This window comes from Vulpes vulpes, chromosome 11 (genome assembly GCF_048418805.1).
Source record: "Vulpes vulpes isolate BD-2025 chromosome 11, VulVul3, whole genome shotgun sequence".
Lineage (NCBI taxonomy): Eukaryota > Metazoa > Chordata > Mammalia > Carnivora > Canidae > Vulpes > Vulpes vulpes.
Genome location: NC_132790.1, coordinates 77,917,289 through 77,938,122, shown reverse-complemented (window position 1 = coordinate 77,938,122; position 20,834 = coordinate 77,917,289). Strand labels below are relative to the sequence as shown.

General features: G+C 41.4%; 2 protein-coding genes across 10 annotated transcripts in view; one reads left to right on the top strand and one right to left on the bottom strand.

The window, feature by feature from the left end:
- CAPN7 (calpain 7) overlaps positions 1 to 11,856 on the top strand; it is a 41,681-nt gene extending 29,825 nt beyond the window's left edge. Inside the window, exons 16-21 of one of the 2 annotated variants that reach the window (XM_026015489.2) lie at positions 602 to 677; positions 4,591 to 4,736; positions 5,475 to 5,537; positions 8,556 to 8,686; positions 10,548 to 10,640; positions 10,740 to 11,856. In XM_026015489.2, coding sequence (XP_025871274.1) covers positions 602 to 677; positions 4,591 to 4,736; positions 5,475 to 5,537; positions 8,556 to 8,686; positions 10,548 to 10,640; positions 10,740 to 10,884 — 654 coding nt within the window. In that variant the 3' untranslated portion in view covers positions 10,885 to 11,856. The remainder of the gene's footprint in view (positions 1 to 601; positions 678 to 4,590; positions 4,737 to 5,474; positions 5,538 to 8,555; positions 8,687 to 10,547; positions 10,641 to 10,739) is intronic. The other variant, XM_072726811.1, reaches the window with a different exon arrangement.
- Positions 11,857 to 12,730: 874 nt separating this feature from the next.
- The window catches only part of SH3BP5 (SH3 domain binding protein 5), a 111,285-nt gene continuing 103,181 nt past the window's right edge, over positions 12,731 to 20,834 (bottom strand). For all 8 annotated transcript variants that reach the window (XM_072726819.1, XM_072726818.1, XM_072726822.1 and 5 more), the window contains 5 exons: positions 19,970 to 20,100; positions 18,568 to 18,610; positions 17,665 to 17,884; positions 14,670 to 14,930; positions 12,731 to 14,180 (listed from right to left, as the gene is read on the bottom strand). In XM_072726819.1, coding sequence (XP_072582920.1) covers positions 13,978 to 14,180; positions 14,670 to 14,930; positions 17,665 to 17,884; positions 18,568 to 18,610; positions 19,970 to 20,100 — 858 coding nt within the window. In that variant the 3' untranslated portion in view covers positions 12,731 to 13,977. The remainder of the gene's footprint in view (positions 14,181 to 14,669; positions 14,931 to 17,664; positions 17,885 to 18,567; positions 18,611 to 19,969; positions 20,101 to 20,834) is intronic.

Sequence of the window (20,834 nt, the reverse complement as noted above, 5' to 3'; positions counted from 1 at the left end):
GGGTCCTAGGTCAAGTTCCCTGCTCCATGGGGAGCATGCTTCTCCCTCTCCCTCTGCCTGCCACTCCCCATGTGTGTGCGTGCTCTCTCGCTCTCTCTCTCTCTCTCTCTCTCTCTCTGTCAAATAAATAAAATCTTAAAAAAAAAAAAATATTGGGACGCCTCAGTGGCTCAGCAGTTGAGTGTGTCTGCCTTTGGCTCAGGGTGTGATACCAAAGTCCCTTGGGATCAAGTCCCACATTGGGCTCCCTGCATGGAGCCTGCTTCTCCCTCTACCTGTGTCTCTGCCTCTCTCTGTGTGTGTCTCTCATGAATAAACAAATAAAATCTTTTTTTAAAAATTAACATTAAAATACTCTGAAGGGGGTTTGGAAATGTTAAATCATTAGACCTGATTCCGTAAAGGGTGACCATAATCTTAATAGCCTCAGAGTCTTATTTAATATATTATTTAATACAATGTGGGCATCCATTAAAATGAGTCTAATTCAGAAAAGTATTTTTTAAGTAGCTGAAATGCTCTTAAAATTAGAATTTTTTCCTCTACTTAAGAGCATTTTGAGCCCATTTTCCTAACTCCATTGGATTCTTTGTACTTTCAGGATGATTTTGCAAATAATCGAGAATTTATCACAATGGTTGTATACAAAACTGATGGAAAAAAAGTTTATTACCCAGGTATGTTTACTAGATAGACATTCAAACAAACATTAAGATTTTTATTTGCCTGATTAAAATGTCATTTCATGTAGATAATATGCAGAAATAATGCTGATAGACTAATAAACACCATTGGAACAGACGTATTGGTATTCACGCTACTTTTATGTTTTGTTTTGATTTGTTTCTAATATAGAGATTTCAGGTACTTGGAATCCCTATATTCTTGGATATTGCTGTCAGAGTAGTATTTCTAAAATTTAAATCCTATCTTTTTTTCTGATCAAAAATTCTCTGGTTTTCCATGGACTCCTGGCTAAAATCTCAGTTCTTTGGCATGGTTTGTTAGACTTTTGGTATCCTGACCTTAAACTTCCTGTTGCCTTTTATCTCAGGCCCATCCTTTCATATACACTCAGTGAGGTACTGGCTACTCCAGGAACACACTATGCCCCTGCTTCCCTTCTTTTCATACAGTTTTTTCTCCCAAGTGTCTCTATCTTCCCTGTTCTCTACCCACTTATTCCTTTTACTCTATTCTGTGTAATAAACATGGTTAAGGGATCCCTGGGTGGCGCAGCGGTTTGGCGCCTGCCTTTGGCCTAGGGCACGATCCTGGAGACCCGGGATCGAATCCCACATCAGGCTCCCAGCGCATGGAGCCTGCTTCTCCCTCTGCCTATGTCTCTGCCTCTCTCTCTCTCTCTCTGTGACTATCATAAATAAATAAAAAAAATTTAAAATAAATAAATAAATAAATAAACATGGTTAAGATTCAGCTTATATGTTATTTCCTCTCTGATACACTTTCTGCCAGGTAAAGTGTATCTTTCCCTCTGCAGGGCTCCTGAGGCATTTAACATACTGTATTGAAACCACTTTGCTTTCACATGAAAAAAAAGTTTATGACATACTAAGTGATAGGAACAATTAGTTTATGTTCTTGTTGGAGAGATAGATAAGAAAAATACCAGATAGTGATATGTGAGTAAAGAAATAAATTAGAAAAATAAATAAATAAATTAGGTCATGTGTTAGTGACTGGTTTTTGGTTGGGTGACCCTTGGATGGCTTCTTTGAGAAGGGTTACATTGGAACTCTGAGTGAGAAAAGGAATCAGTCATGCAAACAAATAGAAGGAAAAGCATTACAGGCGGAGGGAAGAACAAGTGCAAGGACTCTAAAATGAGAAAAAGAGTATTTCTTAGAAAAAAGGCCAAGAGGCCTGGGGTGGTAAAGTATCAAGAGGTCAGAAAGGGTGTGCAGGCTCAGATTACATGATGTTCTGTAAGCCACACGAAGGGTTTGGATTTTGTTCTAAGTGTGACAGGAAATCTTGGAGAGCCTTGATCAAGAAAATGACATGATATAAATTTCTTTTAAAGAACATTCTTTGTAGAATATATTGGAGAGGGGGGAAAATGGAAGCAGAGAACCAAATTAGTGATTTTATTTGAGAAAGAATTTAGCATAGGAGTAGAGTGGAGATGATGCGGAGAGGACAGACTTGGGTTTCAGTAGGGTTGTCAGGACTTGAGTTGATATAGGGGGCAAAGAGGAATCAAGGTTGATTTCTGGTTTTTTGGCTCAGTTCATAAAAAGTTGCTGTAACATTTATTGAGATGGAATAAGAGCTGGTGGCAGGCAAAGGAGCAATTTTGTTGTGAAATAAAACCAAAAGCTAATTTTCGGTTTTGTTACATTTCAGATACCTGTTAGATACCCAAGTGTAGAAAATAAGGAAGCAATTGTATTTTTGAGTAGAGTGCTGAGATATGGTTAAGATTATAGATACAAATTGAAGAATCAGGGGTATATAGATACCTTTTGAAGATAGGACTGTATACATTGCCAGTGGAGAGAATTGTAGGTACAAAGATGAACACCCAGGACCTGACCCTTGGAATCAGGCATCTTAATGTTGACGGAGGGAAAGTTACTGTAGAAAAAGTAGAACAAAATACCTGAGGAAATAGAGTAAGGTTTTACATGACACGAGGGAAGACTTTTATGAAGGAAAGAGTGGGCAACTGGATCTGTTGCTATTTCAGAGGTAAGATTAGGTTAGAAAAGAAACGATTGGACTTAGCATCCTGGCAGTCATTATTGACCTTAACAAGAACAGAATTAGTGGAGAGGTGGTCTTAGAAGCCCAAGTGGAGTGGACTGAGGAGAGAGTGAGAGGTAAGGAAGCAGTTATTGACAGTTCTTTCAGAAGGCACAAAGAAAGTGGTTTTGTTCAGTCTTGTTTTATTTAATCAAAGAAAAACATAGTATTTATTACCCCCATTACACTGGTGGGGGATATGGGTGGGACAGCCCTGATACTTGTCGGTTGATATCCCTTGATATCCCAAAATGAGCATGGCACATAGTATTCTAAGGATTAAAGTTAAATTAGCCAGATTTTCCATTTTTCATATATTGGCTACTATACAATAAAAAACCCACAAATATTATGAGTATATATTCCTAGCATTAAGATGTTTAAATGGGTTTTGAATTTCAAAAATATTTCTGGGGATCCCTGGGTGACGCAGCGGTTTGGCGCCTGCCTTTGGCCCAGGGCGCGATCCTGGAGACCCAGGATCGAATCCCACGTCGGGCTCCCGGTGCATGGAGCCTGCTTCTCCCTCTGCCTGTGACTCTGTCTCTATCTCTCTCTCTCTGTGACTATCATAAATAAATAAAAATTTTAAAAAAAAAATATTTCTGTTACCCTTTTTATTTGGATTTTTTTTTTTAAAAAAAACAATGCTGTCACATATAATGATACTGCCTTTTCAAGAAAAAAATAGTTTTGGTTTATAGTTTTATTTTCATCATAACACTCTGAGGTGAATTTAAAAAACACTCTTACATCATTCCCCATTTACCAGAGTAAACTGAGACGCAGGTTAGAAACCTTGTCCAAAATCACAGATATGCCCCCCTTCTTTTTCTCTTCATACTGGATCACACCACTCTAAACATTAGAGACCTATTATCTGTTTGAAATACTAAAACGTTTAGTTTTTCCAATCGATTACATTATAAATATTCAGTATTCCTAAGTAAGCTAAGTGATACAGCACTGACTTTATTAAATGACATATAGTAATTAACATGCATGAAAAGATTTTATTGTATTGACTTTGATGAGACATCAGAGAATATATCAGGTAGCATTGTTTGTGATAGAAAAATATTAGAAATATCTGTCAGATTGTATAACTAATGGGGGTATAAATAAATCATATTTATATGATAGAATATTATACAGGCAGTGTTAAAAGGAATAAACCATCTCTATATAGAACAACATGAATCTTAAACATGTTGAGTGAAAAATGAAAGGTTTAAAATAAGACATGTGCTATCCTTTTTTTTTTTTTTTTTAGCTCTATGCCCGTAGAAATAACCTTTGTTTTTAGGAATGTGTGTGTGTTAAAGTCTGAAAAGATGCCCATTAATCCATCAGAGTGAAGCAGAATAAGACTAAGGGTAGTGTTTAAAAGGGACTTTGTTTTATAAAGAAGCTAAAATGACCCAAAAAATTGTTAATTTAGTTCTGAATGGTGGGGTGTTTAGATATATTTTTATATCCCTCTTTGTGTCTAAAAAAATTTCCCCAAAATTAAAAAAACCAGTCTACTTTAAAATCCTCTGTTGGAGAAAATGTAACATAAGCTAATAGGAATTATCTTATACCTCATTGAATGTATTCCAAAAGATTGCATTTATTTATTAGAGATTACTTAAAATTTTAAATTGTTTAATTATAAAGTTTTAAGTTGAAATTTTTAGGACTGTTATATTTTAAAGATAGAATCAAGGGGGGAGGGATGTCCATCCATTTAATTTTTTTCCTATCATGAACAATAATACTTTAGATTTAAAAACTACAGGAACTAAATTTAGTGTCCTTTTCTGTAAACCTACTTATTTGTAGGTGACCCGCCTCCATACATTGATGGCATTCGAATTAACAGCCCTCATTATTTGACTAAGATAAAGCTGACCACACCTGGGACCCATACCTTTACATTAGTGGTTTCTCAGTATGAAAAACAGAATACAATCCATTATACTGTCCGGGTGAGTAAACAAACCAACATACAGCAGCAGAATATAAGAGTACAAAGTATATAATGTGCTCTGCTTCATAAGTGAGATTAGGTATAGAAAAAACTTATATCTGAAAATTGATCTCTGTAAATGTTTGTATGTTTATCAATTCAGTATTAAATTATGATACTTCTTGCAGAAAGTAATGCTTTGAAAAGTAATGTTTTTATTTTGAATGTTATACTGAAAAAACATCATAGTTTTCAGAGCAAGCAGTTAAGAACTCCTTTCGCCTTTGTAATAATTTGACTTAAAAAACACAACTTTGAACTTAGTGAAAGGAAATCAGTTGCCTGTAAACATACTGCTCTCACATAGCTGCGCAGATTTTTTTGTTTGGTTGGTGGGTTTGGGGGAGGGAGGAAGGTTATTGTAATTTTGTTCCGCGTAGGGTTTTTTCCCAATACATCAGTAAGGAAGCTCGATGAGAATAGATTTTTAGGGATATTGGGGTACTGCTTCTACCCCTTTATTCCTTCAATGCAGAAATCAAGGCCTAGGGAGTTTGCCCTGAGTCATACATAGTAGCAGAGAAAGCCAGGACAAGAACCCTAGCTACTCAATTCCCAGTTCACTAAACCTGTGTACAGAATAATGACTTTTATATGTGCCAACTGATTTTTCAGTCTTCCAGTATATTCTTTTATCACTTTGCTGTTTTTATAAGTATAAACTTTATCAGTACAATAAATTTTTTTTTCAATCTAGGTATATTCAGCCTGCAGCTTTACTTTTTCAAAGATTCCTTCACCGTACACCTTATCAAAACAGGTAAGAGAATCCTTTCTCTGGGTCATATAATCTCAGAGAACTCTTTGAATTCTTTGCCTTTTTCTCCTTTTCTTATTTTATTCTTCACATTTAACAATATTTTACAAAATAAAAACGTTCTGGACTTGACAGTAATACAAAGGAAATGTAAGTGGTCTCCAATCTGGGTTGGAATACAAGATCTTCACTGAACAACATATAGTGATTCTGTGGAAAGAAATAAAGTTCAAAGAAAGAAGATTATGCAAACTTTAGTCATTAGGGAAGGGTTCATCATGTAGATGAATCTTTATAGTAGACTGAGAGACTGTTTTTGCAGGGTGGGCTAGATGTGTAGAGGGAAATTTGAGGGAGAATTTTTGGCTCCCTTGTCAAATATTAATTAATTGATTTATTGCTGGGCTCTTTATTCTGTTTGTTTATATGTCTGATTTTATACTGTGTCGTATTGTTTTGATGAGTATAGCTTGAAATCAGGAAGTGTGTTATCTACTGCTTTTTCTTTCTCAGGATTTCTTTGGCTACTCAGGGTCTTCTGTGGTTTTATGTAAATTTTAAGAGTGTTTTTTCTACTTGTGTTTTTAAAAAAAGTCATTGGAATCCTGATAGGGATTGGACTTAATTTATAGATGGCTTTTGGTGTATTGACATTTTAACAGTATTAACTGTTTTGGTACATGAACATGGGACACCTTTCCACTTATTCTGTTACCTTCAATTTCTTTTATTAGTGTGTAATAATAGTTTTGAGATGACAGCCCTTTTACCCCCTTATATTATTCCTAAGTATCTTATTGTTTTTGATGTTACTATAAATGGGATTGGTTTTTTCAGAAAATTCATTAACATAGAAATGCTACTGTATTGCATTTGTTGATTAGATCTAACAGTTTTTTTTTTTAGTCTCTTTAGGTTTTTCTATATATAAAATCATGTCGTCTCTAAATAGAGACAATTTTACTTCTGACTTTCCATTTCCTTTTTTTTTTTACTTTCCAGTTCTGATACATTTTCTCTTTCTTGTGTGATTGCATTAGCTAGGATAGGAGTGGTGAAAGTGGACTTCCTTGTCTTGTTCCTGATCTGAGAGAAGAAGCTTTCAACCTTTCATCATTGTGTATGATGTTAACTATGAGCTTGTCACATGTGGCCTTTATTACGTTGAAATATGTTCCTTCTGTGCCTCATTTCTTAGGGAAGAGTTTTATCATGAATGGATGTCGAATTTTGCCAGATGCTTTTTCTGCATTTGTTGAGATGATTTTAAGATTCTTTTCATTTGGTCTGTTGTGACATACCACACTGGACTGATAAGCATATGTTGAACCATCCTTGAATCTCTGGGGATGTCAGTTATACTTCATTAAGCTTCCTTAAGGATTGTTCTGCCTTCCTTGTGTGACAGTTCATAGATCTCCATTTTTATAGGGTTAGTGGAGTAGTATTTGGTTTTTTGGTGATATTGTATTTACCTGATTTTTTGTGATCCTTGATTTTTATGTTTGTAAATCTGTACATTTGGGTAATCAGGCTCCTTTACCAGACTTTTCAGCTTTGCTGTGGCAAGGGACAGTTTTCCACTAGTTAGCTTAGTTTGGGTTTCTGGGTGTGTCTGCTGGTGTTGTCCTTGGGCAGATGGGGGACCTGCCGTGATGGTCTGTTTTTGGGCAAGGTAACTGTTAGAATTCTAAGGATGGGATGATGGTTGGGTCACTAGCTGAGAATAGTTGAGTATGACTGCTAGCTTGGCCCCTACCCAAATGAGGCTAGAACAGGCTGCATAGTGGCTTAGATTCTCTGGTCAGGCTTACTACACGGTCAGGACATGGTACTGTAGTCAGTAGTAGGTGGAGCTATGAATTCGTTTCCCTGTGTTGGTGGGGCAATAGGACAGGACCCAGGAATAATGCAGCTCATTGTGTGGGGACTTGAACTGAATTTCCTAATCAGGTGAGACCACTGGTTTTGCTCTGCAGATGGGGCAAACCCACAAGCCATGCTCGTTGTTAAAAGTGCTATCAGCAGGGCATTTAGGTTATGCAGCTTCCCACATGCTCTCGTTAGGTTCCCTGGTCAGACAGGCTGAAGGCTGTATTCAGTTATGAGTGGGCCCACAAATCAGATGCCCTGCCTGGGCTCAGCAGGAGAAGCATCTCTTTGTTGTCTTAACACAAGCCCGCCTACACCCTAAATTCCGAAACCAAACAGGGCCACTGGCTTTACTCTGCAAACTGTTGGTTCTGCCTGCCTCTTGGCTAAAGCACCACTAGCGTGCACAGCAGCCAGTAGTTGACCCCCTTCTGGTCAGATGGGGCTGGAAGGCACTCTCCATAGCAGTTGGGGCTGACTCAGCTCCTTGTCTGTGTGTAGGCAATCCAAGCTATAAGGCTGGCAAAACTCATTTGAGTGTCCGAATCAGGCAGGTCTGTACCCCACCAAGTTCCCTGGTCAGAGCGTGTTCTGAACTTGGTTCTGCAGATAAGCAAAGCCACTGGTTGGGATTACTACTTGGGCACCACAGGTATGAATTCAGTCTGCTGCGGTCCATGCCGAGGGGGTTGGTGCAAACCCCACCCCCTTCTCTGCCCCAGATTCCCCTGCAATCCTCATTATGTGAGGTCAGGGTAGGGGCTTCTGCAAAGCAAGCCCACAAGTCTTGGGGGGGGGGGGGGGGTAGCTGGTTTGTCCTCTGGAAGAATGAGCAGCTCAGGGAAGACCTCTCCACTCGGTGCTGTGCTGGCCTGGAGACAATGCAGTCAACATGTAGCTACTTTTCTTTTCCTTCTAATACAATCTGTCATGGTCTCTGTGGTACAGAGGCTGCTTCTGCCTCATTCCCATGTTGAGGATTTTCTCAGTCGTATCCTCTTCTTGAATTGCTATTAGCTATACTCGTGAAGGGAAACAAAGCAGGAGGAACTTTTATTGCCATCTTGGTGACATCATTCCCTTTTTAAAGTCTTTAAAGTAGAATTGGAGAATGGGAAGTTTGTTAATACAAAAACTTTGTTTTATTAGATTAATGGAAAGTGGAGTGGCCAGAGTGCTGGAGGATGTGGAAATTTCCAAGAAACTCACAAAAATAACCCCATCTACCAATTCCATATAGAAAAGACTGGGCCATTACTGATTGAGCTAAGAGGACCAAGGTTTGTGATTAAGTAACTTTCTTAGTATCTTTAAAAATGAGTTTAGTAGGATAGGGTTTTGAAACACACCTATGCACATACGGGCACTTGATTAATGAGAAACATGGCATTGCAGGAGTGGAGAAAGGGTAGTCTGATGAATGAATGTGCTTCAATAATTGAATATCCCATGCACCAAAAAGGCAAGTCTAAAAACCTCTTGTAGTTGGGTTACTAATAAAGAAAATATCTTAATGACTTCAGGATAAAGAAAAATTTAAGACACATTGGTTGTAAATATGCAACGTTTGTTTAAAAAAAAAAAGTCAGCAATTTAAAAAATAAAAGCTCGACTAGGTGTGTCATAAGAGGAACAATCCAAGATGACTAATAAACCGTTGTAACAACCCAAGTGTTCGTCAGTGGCATTGAGTCATAGAGTCCTGCACAACAATTAAAATAAGTAACTACCCACAGCATGATGGATAAGTCTTAAAAACAATGCTGAGCAGAAGCCATACACAACATCAACTGTACGATTCCACTTCTATAAAGTGATGAGCAGGCAAAATGAAACTATTATATAAAGATGCACACTTAAGTTGTCAGATCATATAAAAGCAAGAACGTTGGGGAGTAAGTGAAATAGGTGAAGGGGATTAAGAGGTACAAACTGCATAAAATAAGTCAGAAGGATGAAAAGTACAACAGAGAATATAGTCAATAATGCGACGTATGGTTACTAGGTTACTACACTCACTGGGGGAGCATGAAGTAGAGAACTGTCAGATAATTTGTACACACCTGAAACTAATATAACATTGTATGTCAATATATATTTTTTTTTAAGGACAAGAAAGTGTTAAATGTTAGCTGTGTGGGGACAGGAGCTGTAATGAGAAAGGCACATACGGGGACTTCTATGGTGCCGAGGGGTTGATCTAGGTAGTGATAACCCATGTGTTCACAAGTTATTTAGGCTGTATATTGTATGTACATTGTGTTTCATTTCTTAAAAAGGTTTAAACAATAAAATTAGTACTAACAAACTAGGCTTAATTTTGCCTCTTTACAAACTATTTCAAAAACTAATAATCCTTTAGATACAGTTAAGCTATTTTTCTAGTTTGATAGGTGAAATAAGGTATCTGGTTGTTCTTTTGTAGTCAATTTGTACATAGACTGAAGTATTTGATAATGTGTGTCTTTGGCTATTCACATCTTTTACCCATTTTTCTCTTGGAATTGTCATGGTTTTCTTAACTATAATATAGCATGAATAAGGATCTGTATCACATTTTTACAAGTATTTTTCCCAGATCATAATTTTTTTTTTCACAGAGAAAAATTTTCATTTTAAAGTAAGTTCAGGTTTGTTTTGCTATAGGCATGAAATCATACCCCAATATCAAATTTTTACCGTATTTTTTTTCTAGTTCTTTTTGTGGTATCTATATAGAATGGTATTTTTATAACAATTTAAGTTCTTTTTTCTTAATTTGTCACCTCATCACCATTTAAATAATTCTTCCTTTCCCTGATTTGGAATGTCATGTCTACTGTAATATGCTAATTACTTCTGTAGATTCAGATTTTTCAGGGCTTTCTCCTTCCACTTTTTCTGCAAAGACAGTTTTTTTTTTCATTTAAATTTAGCAGTATTCTCTCAGAGCCTGTGGTAAAAATACAGTTTCTTCTAAAGTAAGTTTAATGCTAATCTTCAATTTAAAAATATAAATGATGTCTTGTAGAATTAAAGTAAAAATAGCATGTGTTTCAGAGGGGTTTCCTCCTCCTAAAACTTTAGAAAGCATATATATCTGCATTTTAGGTGTGTATTTGAGACTACTTAATAACAGTAATTGTTTCTTTTTATTGCTAGGCAATATAGTGTTGGATTTGAGGTTGTAACGGTGTCCATGGTGGGAGATCCCGGTCCCCATGGCTTTCAGAGGAAATCTAGTGGTGACTATAGGTAAATGTTTTCATTTTAACTGTATCTAATTTATACTTTACTTTTTGTGGCATCATCTTCTGTAAACTTTGTTCTCATTTTTCCCCCCTCTGCATATAGGTGTGGGTTTTGCTACTTGGAATTAGAAAATATACCTGCTGGGATCTATAATATCATTCCTAGTACTTTTTTGCCTAAACAAGAAGGACCTTTTTTCTTGGACTTCAATAGTATTATCCCCATCAAGACAACACAACTTCAGTGATGCAGCTTTCGGCATTTACTGGATTTTTATACTTACCAACATCAGCTCTTCGAATAAGAACAGAAATTGTCAGGACACAAACAGAACAGAATGTTCTAAAAATGTTACAGTGGGATCTGGTGCTCAGGTCACTGTGTTTAGAATTATATATAGTCAGAATTACTCTAAATCACGCAGAAGTACTGTTTACATGGTTTTGTGTGTATAAGGAGTTGGTTTGCATTCAGGGGCCACATTGCATAAACTGTGGAGGATTAAAGGCTAGACTCAGCACTCCGTGATGCTTTTGCTAAAAGAGAACGGAGACCAGATGAGGGACATGACGTACCCCTCACTGGGTGGAACAGTAGGCTGGTATAATATTCTGAAATATTTAGATTTGTCTTTTGGCAGAGCATGTTGTAAGTTAAACCTGCTTGTGTTGTGACTCTACTGTACATCTTGGGCAGCTAATTACCAAATGAATCATGTCACCGTAACAGATTTTAATTGTGTTATGATTTTTGATGTTTGTTGCCCAGGTGTCATGAAAGAATAAAGCTTTAAGAAATATTTTAAAACTTAGTCAACAATGAAGGTTGTTGAACTTAGGTACCTGTTTCCCATTAACTCCTGTAAAGAGAACAGATATATTCATGATTGCAATTATTTTTTACCAGGCTGAATGAAGGTAGTGATCTGAGACTCTGAAGATACTACAATTTAGTTTGTCTTTTAAAAATTGCTCTTATGGTAACACTGAAGATACAATTGAAAAATATGTTCATTGAGGTTGTATTTAGAGAAACTGCCAAGATACCACTGCCATGTATAAATTCCCAGTTTACATAGAAATCCATCAGAGAAATGCTCAGAATTTTAAACATCTGAAAATAAGGTGGAATTTTTCATCGTCTCTACTTTATAATTATCACAACTTATTTTGTATTTCTACTATCTTTAATTGAAATAAAATCTTTATACTTACAGAAACTGCATAGTTTAACCTAGAGATTTTTAAAGGGCTTCATCTAGTATGTTCCATCTAAAAACTCATTATTTACATGACAGGCTTCAACAGGCCTGTTTTATATTCAGAATACTGATTCCACTTTGGTAAATACTTGGTTTCAATTTTAGGTGGATTAATTTTCTATGACCCTTTAAAGAAAAATTTAAACATACAATTAGAACCTTTAATGGAGACCTGCATATGAACAATTTAATACTGAATTCATCTGTACCACCCTACCTGGAGCTCTACTATAAGATCAGTTTTGGCTGGACCAAGATAGGAAAAAAAAATGTCAACTAGATACACACTAGAATCAGCTGGGGAAGCTTAAAAAGTTCAGTATGCGGGGATCCCTGGGTGGCTCAGCGGTTTAGCGCCTGCCTTTGGCCCAGGGCGCGATCCTGGAGTCCCAGGATCTAGTCCCATGTCGGGCTCCCGGCAGGGAGCCTGCTTCTCCCTCCTCCTGTGTCTCTGCTTCTATATCTATCATAAATAAAATCTTAAAAAAGTTCAGTATGCAAGTGTACCCCAAATTAATTATACTGGGCTCTAGAGTTATAATAGCAGAGAGCAACAGTATTCTTTAAGCTTCCCCAGAGATTCCAGTGCAGCAGAGGTTGGGAAGCATTCCTACATAATCACCTTGTCTTCATTTTCCTAATGCTGTGTCTCCTTACTGCCCAGCTTTAGTAGCAGCAGCAGAATTCTAACTCAAACCTTGATTAGTAGGATGCAGGACCTTAAGTGGAAATTAAGACAGTTGACCACTGCATTCCATGTTCTTCCTTGTGGCAAGAAGGTTGCCTAGAATGGAAGATTGAGGGTTTATTTGAAGACACAGAAAAGTAAACATTTTCTTAGGCCATTTTTATTACACTCAAGGAATTAAGACAAGTACAAAATAACCTTGTAATTAGGATACTGTATCAGTCGTTAAAAAAGGAGAAAACACTACAGTATGAAGAGATTTACAAATGACTAAAATATACAAGTTGTATCAGAATTAACAGACAACTTGAAATGGGGTTGCTCTTCTTTTAGAAATCCTATTTTTTTAAACAAAAGGACAAATAAAATACAGTGCTCTAAATATATGTAACCATGAAAACATGAAAGAAAAGCAATCTTAACACATACTATTAGCATAACAGACTTCATTGCTTCTATTTAACAGCCTGTGCCAACACATGCCTACTCCCTTTCCTATCTTTAAAGAAACAGTTCCCTCTAAGAAATACTAATGCAGCATTACCCTTAAATAATTTTTTAAAGTCACAACCTACAGAGAAATTGACACCTTGTCAAATCTAGATATAAACAATGGCAACCATTCTTTACATGCACTTCTCTTAAGAGTTAAGTCCCTTGGCTGGTAGGATAAGGTTTATGCTATAGACTCTTCTCCCCCACAGCCACAAATCACCACCTATGGTATGTCCCTGCTACCCTCCATCCCTCCCATCCCCATGTTGGCATTCACCTTTCCCCCCCCCCCAAAAAAAGTGCAGTTCATGGTAACCTTTATAGAAAATGGTTCTAATGGGTATCCCAGTCTATACGCTTTTTTTAAAAAGCCCCTTCTGAATACCAGAGGTGATGAAAATGAATCGTGTTCTTGGAATTTTTGTAAGCCTTCGCTGGGTCAAAAAGGGGTGTTCTGATTTTCATTCTTGTGTGCGTTCATTTAGATCCCCTGGGATATAAAGGAGAGAACATCTCCATTTTCCCAATCTGAGGATAAGAGAAGGGAAAGAGAAGCAAGCTGTCGACCCCGGTTTGGCTCAGCTTCCCAGCCCCTTTCCTGGCTCGGGTTCTTTCACAGGAACTAGTTATTGCTTCCATAACACTGTTACAGGTAATATTCCACAGAGGCTGTGACCCTGGTCACAGTCCACTGCAACAACGCCTCCACTCTGAAAAACCAGCCCAAGAGCTCTTCCCAGAAGGAAACTCTTCAGCCCTCAAGGTCACAACTTCATTAGTGCAGTTACAGTAAACGCTTAAGATTTGGCATATATTAAATGATTATTGGCACAATGTTCTCCATACAGCTTCGTGTATAAATACTGCTATGCACTTGGGCCAGGGCTTCGGATGGATCAGCCAATCTGCACCATTTTTATGTCAGCAATAATCCCATCTCTTCCTTTTGAGCACTGGAGAGAGAGCTGCTTCATCCTGTTCTCCAAGGCCTGGCCCTCGCGGGAGGTGTTGCTTTGGCTCTTGCCATTGCTGTTGCTGAGACCTCGATTGTTGTTGGCTTTGTCGCTTGTTTTATTCTCTGCTCCTTCTGCCCTGTCTCCTAGAGAGATGTAAAGGAGATTAAGTACATACTGACAATTCCAAGAACCACCTGAGCCCAAGGCAACTCAGCCCTCCAGAATCTCCCAGGGTTGTCCAACTGTGCCTGTCACAGAGCATTCTCCATCACATGACTACATATTGCTTTTACTGGTCAAGGCATTTTATATATCCCTTATCTTTAGAGAGGATTGGTCAGACCCTAACAGCCAGGAAACAAACCTCTAGCACATGCTTGTCAAGAGGGCTATTAGCGAAGACAGAACCCAAGCTGCACTTTGAGGAAGTGTTCGGAAGCAGAGCCAAGCAGAGCCCCCCCAAAACAGCAGCCAGCATCTCTGTGGTCAACACAATGCACATTCACAGGGGTCCAGGGATGCAGCACCGGAGTGCCGAGACCTGGCAAAGGTCTAGAGCAGCACGGAAAGCTGGCTCCCGAGGCAGCGAGGCATCTGGCAAAGGCACTACTGCTGAGAGGGTGGTCACTCACCTCGTTCTACCTCACATTCGGGGGATGAGGCTCCACTGCATTCACTGCGAGGGCCCAATACCGGGAACATCATCCCAAACTCTGACAGAGACACAGGGCTGGGCAGATCCAAGCTGCCAGGCCTCACGACTGCAGGGAACTGGTCAGGCATCTCAGATGGGCTTGTTGGCCCTGAACTAAAGCTGGATACAGACTGGGTTTCCGAGTCATCTTCAGACACGAAGTTGCTGCAGTTATCATCTTCAAAGGCCTCGGAGGCCACTAGGAGGAGAGACAATACCAGTCGTAGGTTCTGACGGAGAACAACCTAGTTCCTGAAACCCCTCTAGATGTGTGCACTGCTGGCTGGCAGCTGGATGCGGCCTGGGGACCACAGAATCCTTGCCACCGTGGGCACCTAAGAAAAGGACCCTGACCCTCCCAAGCCTGCATGGCCAGACTGCCAACTTCAAAGGGAAGCAGTTGGACCCCATGGATATCCCGTGTCCTTAAAATAACCTCCTAACTTCTGCCCTAGAAGTCAGTGTCGACTACTTCAATACACTACCTAAAGGTGGAGGATGAATCTGCCCCAGAACAGGGGCTTTTCTCCGCCCCAGGTCCCCAGGTAGATCCACATGTACAGAAAGAGAGTGGCCCTTTGTGATGCACACTAAACAAAGCCAGTCAGCCGTAACAGCTGCTCCCATGCAGCAGAAGCAGGAGCTACAAAAAGAAATGGTCCTGTGTGGAGTAACTGTTGGGATTCTGTGATCTTCCAGGCAGCTTCTGATCACATAAAAGACAGAGTGTATCACCATTTGCTGCAAAAGGACAAAATTCCTTTAAAATGCTCTAAACTTGGGCCTCATTTTGTGGATCAGAATAACCAAGTTTCAGAGGACAGATCATTCTTGTGGTTTGAAAGCCACATTCACCTTTCACTGTTTTCCCCTCAGCCTGCATACAATCCTGCTTTTTAGACCTTTCCTATTCTCTTTTTCCCTCCTCCCTATCTTTAAAAACAGCAGTGGTTGGGGGGGGGGGGGGGGGGGGCGGAATACAGCAGTAGCATCCCCTAGAGGACTACCATAAATGAAAATTACTGAAATGCTGAGCTCAGAAAACAGGCTCATATCTGAACTCAGATCCTGTCTCCACTAATTGCTGTGTAGCCTTCCTCAGCCTCTCTGAGCTTCATGTTCTCCTCCATATGAGAAGATGCGTAGTAGAGTACCTCACACATTACTGATGATCAGATTTTCCTTTCCGTTGGACCTGGCTTAAACATTTGTTTACTGAATTTTAAAACTCCCGAAGAAGGACCTCCTTGAGAGCACCAATAAGGATTATTCCACAGAAAACGGAAGGAAGTGTGCAAAGACAGTGCTGGAAGTTTTCTTAATCTAAAGGGAAAACTGGACTATTTTCTTTCACCATATGCAAAAATAAACTAAAAATAGATTAAAGACCTAAATGTGAGACCTGAAACCATAAAAACCCTAGAGAAGAACACAGGCAATAATGTCTCTGACATCAGTCGTAGCAGTTTTTGAGATAGGCCTCCTGAGGCAAGGAAAATGAAAGCAATAAACTATTGGGACTACGTCAAAGAGCTTCTGCACAGTGAAGGAAAACATATCCAATATTAAGGGAATTTATACAAGTCAACCCACACCCAAAAAAACCCAAATAATCCAGTTAGGAAATGGGCAGAAGACATGCACAGACATCATCTCTCCAAAGGCATCCAGATGGCCAACAGACACCTAAAGATCAACATCACTCATCATCAGGGAAAAGCAAATCAAAACCACAATGAGATATCACCTCACACCTGTCAGAATAGCTAAAATAAAAAACACAAGAAAACAGGTGTTGGTGAGGATGTGGAGAAAAAGGAACCCTCCTGCACTGTTGTGGGAATGCAAACTGGCACAGCCTTTGGAAAACAGTCTGGAGTTTCCTCAAAAAGTTAAAAATACAACTATCCTATGATTCAGGAAGTGCAGTACTGGGTATTTACCCAGAAAAATACAAAAACTAATTCAAAGGGATACATGCACCCCTATGTTTATAGCAGCATTATTTACTTACAATAGCCAAGGTATCAGTAGCCCAAGTGTCTACACCAATGGATGGGGGGTGGGTGTAGAATATTACTCAGCCATCAAAAAGATTGAAATCTTGCCACTGGCAATGGCATGGATGGAGCAAAAGGGTATAATGCTAAGCGAAATCAGTCAAAGACAAATACCGTATGATTCACTCAGATGTGGAATTTAAGAAATAAATGAGCAAAGAAAAAAAAAAAAAAGAAACAGACTTAACTACAGAGAATTGATGGTTACCAGAGGGGAGGGGGCAGAGGGATGGAGGAAATAGGGGATGGGAATTCAAGAGTATACTTATCATGGTGAAAAAAGTAAAATGATAAAAGTGGGGAGCACACCAAATTTGTCGATCAGTTTCCCACGGGGTCGCCCTGGGGGAAAAAAGGTCTCCATGGTTCGATACCAGTGAGGGCCACCATTTTCAGACTTTCTGGGTGCCGACATTATTTCATTTAATCCCAACCTCCCTTCTACACAGTGGATACCAGGTACTCATACTCCCTACTTTACAGGTAAAGAAACAGAGTTGAGCCCTTGCCCACATCATGTACTACAGGGGAACCAGGATTTGAATCAAATCAAAGTGCACGGGGGCCTATTAGGCAACTCTCCCTTCCTGCAGTACTGCTCAGAGCCCTGAATGTTCTAACACATACTCTGAATGTCAGAGAGCGTGAAAGTGTCACGTTTTCCAAACTCATCCACCACAGATGCCTGACTCTGAGAACACTCAGTAGCACCTCGATGAATACGGTGTCCCGCAAAATGTGGGAAGCCGTGAGAAAGAGCCAAGTCTCCGGCCTGCCAACTCTGAGGCGCTTCCATACAGGCGAGACAGCTCTGGAAGCAGACCACACAAGCTACGGCGGCATCTCACCCTTGCGCATGAGCCCCCAACTCACCGGAAACAGCATCTGGCTCAGGCTTGCTCCCTGACAGGTCCTCCACCGACGTGCTGCTGCCCTCGGCCCCCACGCCGCAGCCCCGGGGCCCCATGGCGCTGGAGCGCCGCCGCTCGTGGATCTCGTCTGAGATCATCTCCAGGTTCTTCAGGGCCGTCTTGTACTCGCCTTTCGCCAGGGCCAGTTTGGCCTGCAGGTCATCCACAGTCTTCTTCAGTTGCTGCTCAGGAGAAGAGGAGGCTCAGTAAGTGGAGGCAGCCACTCCCGGCCTGGAGAGGCTTTTGAATGACAGGTTCAAGCCCATTTTCTGCCCGTCACTCTACTCCAAAATTACCCAAGATGTGACCGATGGCCTGATTTCTCTCATCTAGCTATCCACACACCAGATAAAACAGCAGTCCCCACCAGGTGACAAACTCGAGCTAAGAACCAGAAACTACCACTGGCGGAATAAAGCCCCCAGAGAAACAGTAAGGGGTGTCTAACTCACACCAGTCCCACTTTCTGGTCATTTGGTCCCTCGTACTGGGGTTCTCGAACTTGCATTAGAATCCCCTGGAGGCCTTTTTAAAACACAGATGGCTGGGCTCCACCTGCAGTCTGTGTCTGGGGTGGGGCTTAGGAACCTGCACTTCCCGGGTGATGACGACACTGGTCCTAGGAGCCCTAGGAGCCACTGCCCGGGGACAGTACAGAAAGTGGCTGGGCGGCAGATTCAGAGCACTACAGAGGCCACTGAAGACCCAACCAAGGCCATTTGAGGCCTGAAAACTCAGTAAAGAATGTGTTTCTCTCTCCATTCGCCTCTTATACCAATATGCCAGTAGAAAGTCCACTACCACATAAAAGTGGGGCTTTGAGTGCAGAAAAGTCAACAGCAAAGCCAAAGAACGCCACACATACCTCAAGCTGCACGTAGTACTTTGCCTTGAGTTCAAAATAAGGCCTGTGGAAGACACAAAACAGTGAGGGTGAGAATACGACGACCCCAACAGACACCACAAGCTAGGGCTGGCAGGCCAACTGTCCAGGATTTCGTCAACTCTGACAAGGCCAGGAGATGAAGATGATACTCGTAGATGGACACCGGTGCCAGTCAGAGCTGGCCAAAGGGCCCACTCAAGACCTATGGGACCCACACATGTGAACACTCATCCTGGGGCCCTTAAACCTTGATTCACTTTCCTCTGTAGGAGGCTCTTCAGGACCATCCAGGGCGTGCCCAGCAGCTAAGGAAGCCCAGAGCCCCTTCTCCTGAGGAGGAGGCTGTCTCCTTCAGAGTAAAGAATAGACAAGGCTGGGGTTGCCTGGGTGGCTCAGTCAGTTAAGCCTCTGCCTTTGGCTCAGGTCATGATCCCAGGATCCTGGGATGGACACCCATGTCAGGCTCCCTGCTCGGTGGGGAGCCTGCTTCTCCCCTCCCTCCCTCTCTGCCTACTTGTACACTCTCGCTTGCTCTTGCTCTCTCACTTGCTCTCTGTCGAATAAATAATATCTTAAAAAAAAAATAGACAAGGCTGGAGAAGGGACTGCCTCAACACACACCCTCCTCTGCTGGGGTCACTGGAGAAGGGAGAAGCATTATTCCTCCCTCACCAAAAGGATGGAGGCTCAGAGAGGTCCTCTTGCATTCTGTCCATGAGTGTCAGTCTGCAGACCCAGCCAGGTCATGGGCAAGAGAGAGGACAAAGGCCAACATTCTACTAGCCCCCAGGTTCTGGGTCAAAAGACCCTGGCTCTTTTTTGGAACTTTGGTGTCAAGCGTTAAGAGTAGACAGTGCTTTATTCTTGAGCTGTTCACTCCCTGGGAAGCTCTTTGGCTTGGAGGCCCAGCAACTATAAGTGAAGCAGGGGGCTTGTCCCCAACATCATTCCTATATAAAAATATACAGCAGCAGTGAAAAAAGCTTGCAAAAACCTCCATTAAAGCCAGTCTTGCACCATTTCATCAGATCCGGGTCCAGAGAGAATGTGTGCTGTGCACACAGCTCATCCCCATGATGCTGACAGGTAAAGTCAAGGACAACGCTCGCCCACGCCGCCCACCAGAGCCAGCAGCACGGAGTGTCCCAAAGCCCAGCCCCGGCCTCCAGCCAACGAGCCACGCAATGGCTTGCTTTTAAAATTCCTTTTTCTGTGTCTCCCAGGTCAGTCACGGCTGGTCACTTCCTGCCTCTGGGGGTTACTGAGAACGTGGGGGGCTCTGATGAGGCGGGTCCCTGAGTGTGCGGCACACAAAAGGTGGAGAAGATGCGCAAGAGAAGGACACTCGCCCCCGGCCCCAGGGCCCATGCGCCCGACTCACTTGGACTTGTTGATGGCTCTCTTGAGTTTCTTCTCCAGCTGCCGCATGCGGCCCATGGCCGCGTTGTACCGGGCCGCTGTCTCCTTGTGCACCAGCTCGCTCCTCGTCTTGGTCTGCTCCGCCTCCATGACCTTCAAACGACAGCAGACGTCAGCCTGGCCAGATAGTCCCTTGTTGGGGTATTTCTTCTATCATTTTTTTTTTTTTAAGAGGAAATCTGTGGACAAACTAAGATTCAACTAAATCCCAAACAGAAGAGGACCACTTTTCTCTGTTAACCTGTTTTGGAAAGTCTGGTCAGGCGAGATGAAACAGCCAGACTGGCCGTGGCCTTGCCTGAGTAACAAAAGGAAAAGCAAAAATCACAGAGAAATGAAGCATTCTCTGATTTAATCGATGTCCACCTCATGCTGCTCAGGCCTCCCGGCCCTAAACAGCCGATGTGGGCTCCTCGGCCCTTGGCTTGGCACGGGGGGTGTCAGGCACGCAAATAGGCCAACGGCACCACAGGGACATCCAGGAACAGGGAGACCTAGCACCACTGGGCACGACCGCGTCAGAATGGCAAGGCGATCGCCACGTCAGCTGGTTGGCCCTTTCCCAAATATCCTGCATCAGCCAGGGACACAAAAGAATCCGGGATCCAGAAGGGGCAACCTTCACATTTACACAAATGAATATCAGGTCATCCAGATCAGATTCTGGGGGTCACAGACATGCATGAGACCAGGGGACCAGTCAGCATTCTGGCAGGAAATTCTAGTGGCGATGTCTCGTTGAGCCTGTGGATAAAAATCATTTAACAACAAACAATCAGGGGTTGTCGATGGTCAAAAACAAGGCCGCTGAAAGGGGCATCCCTTGA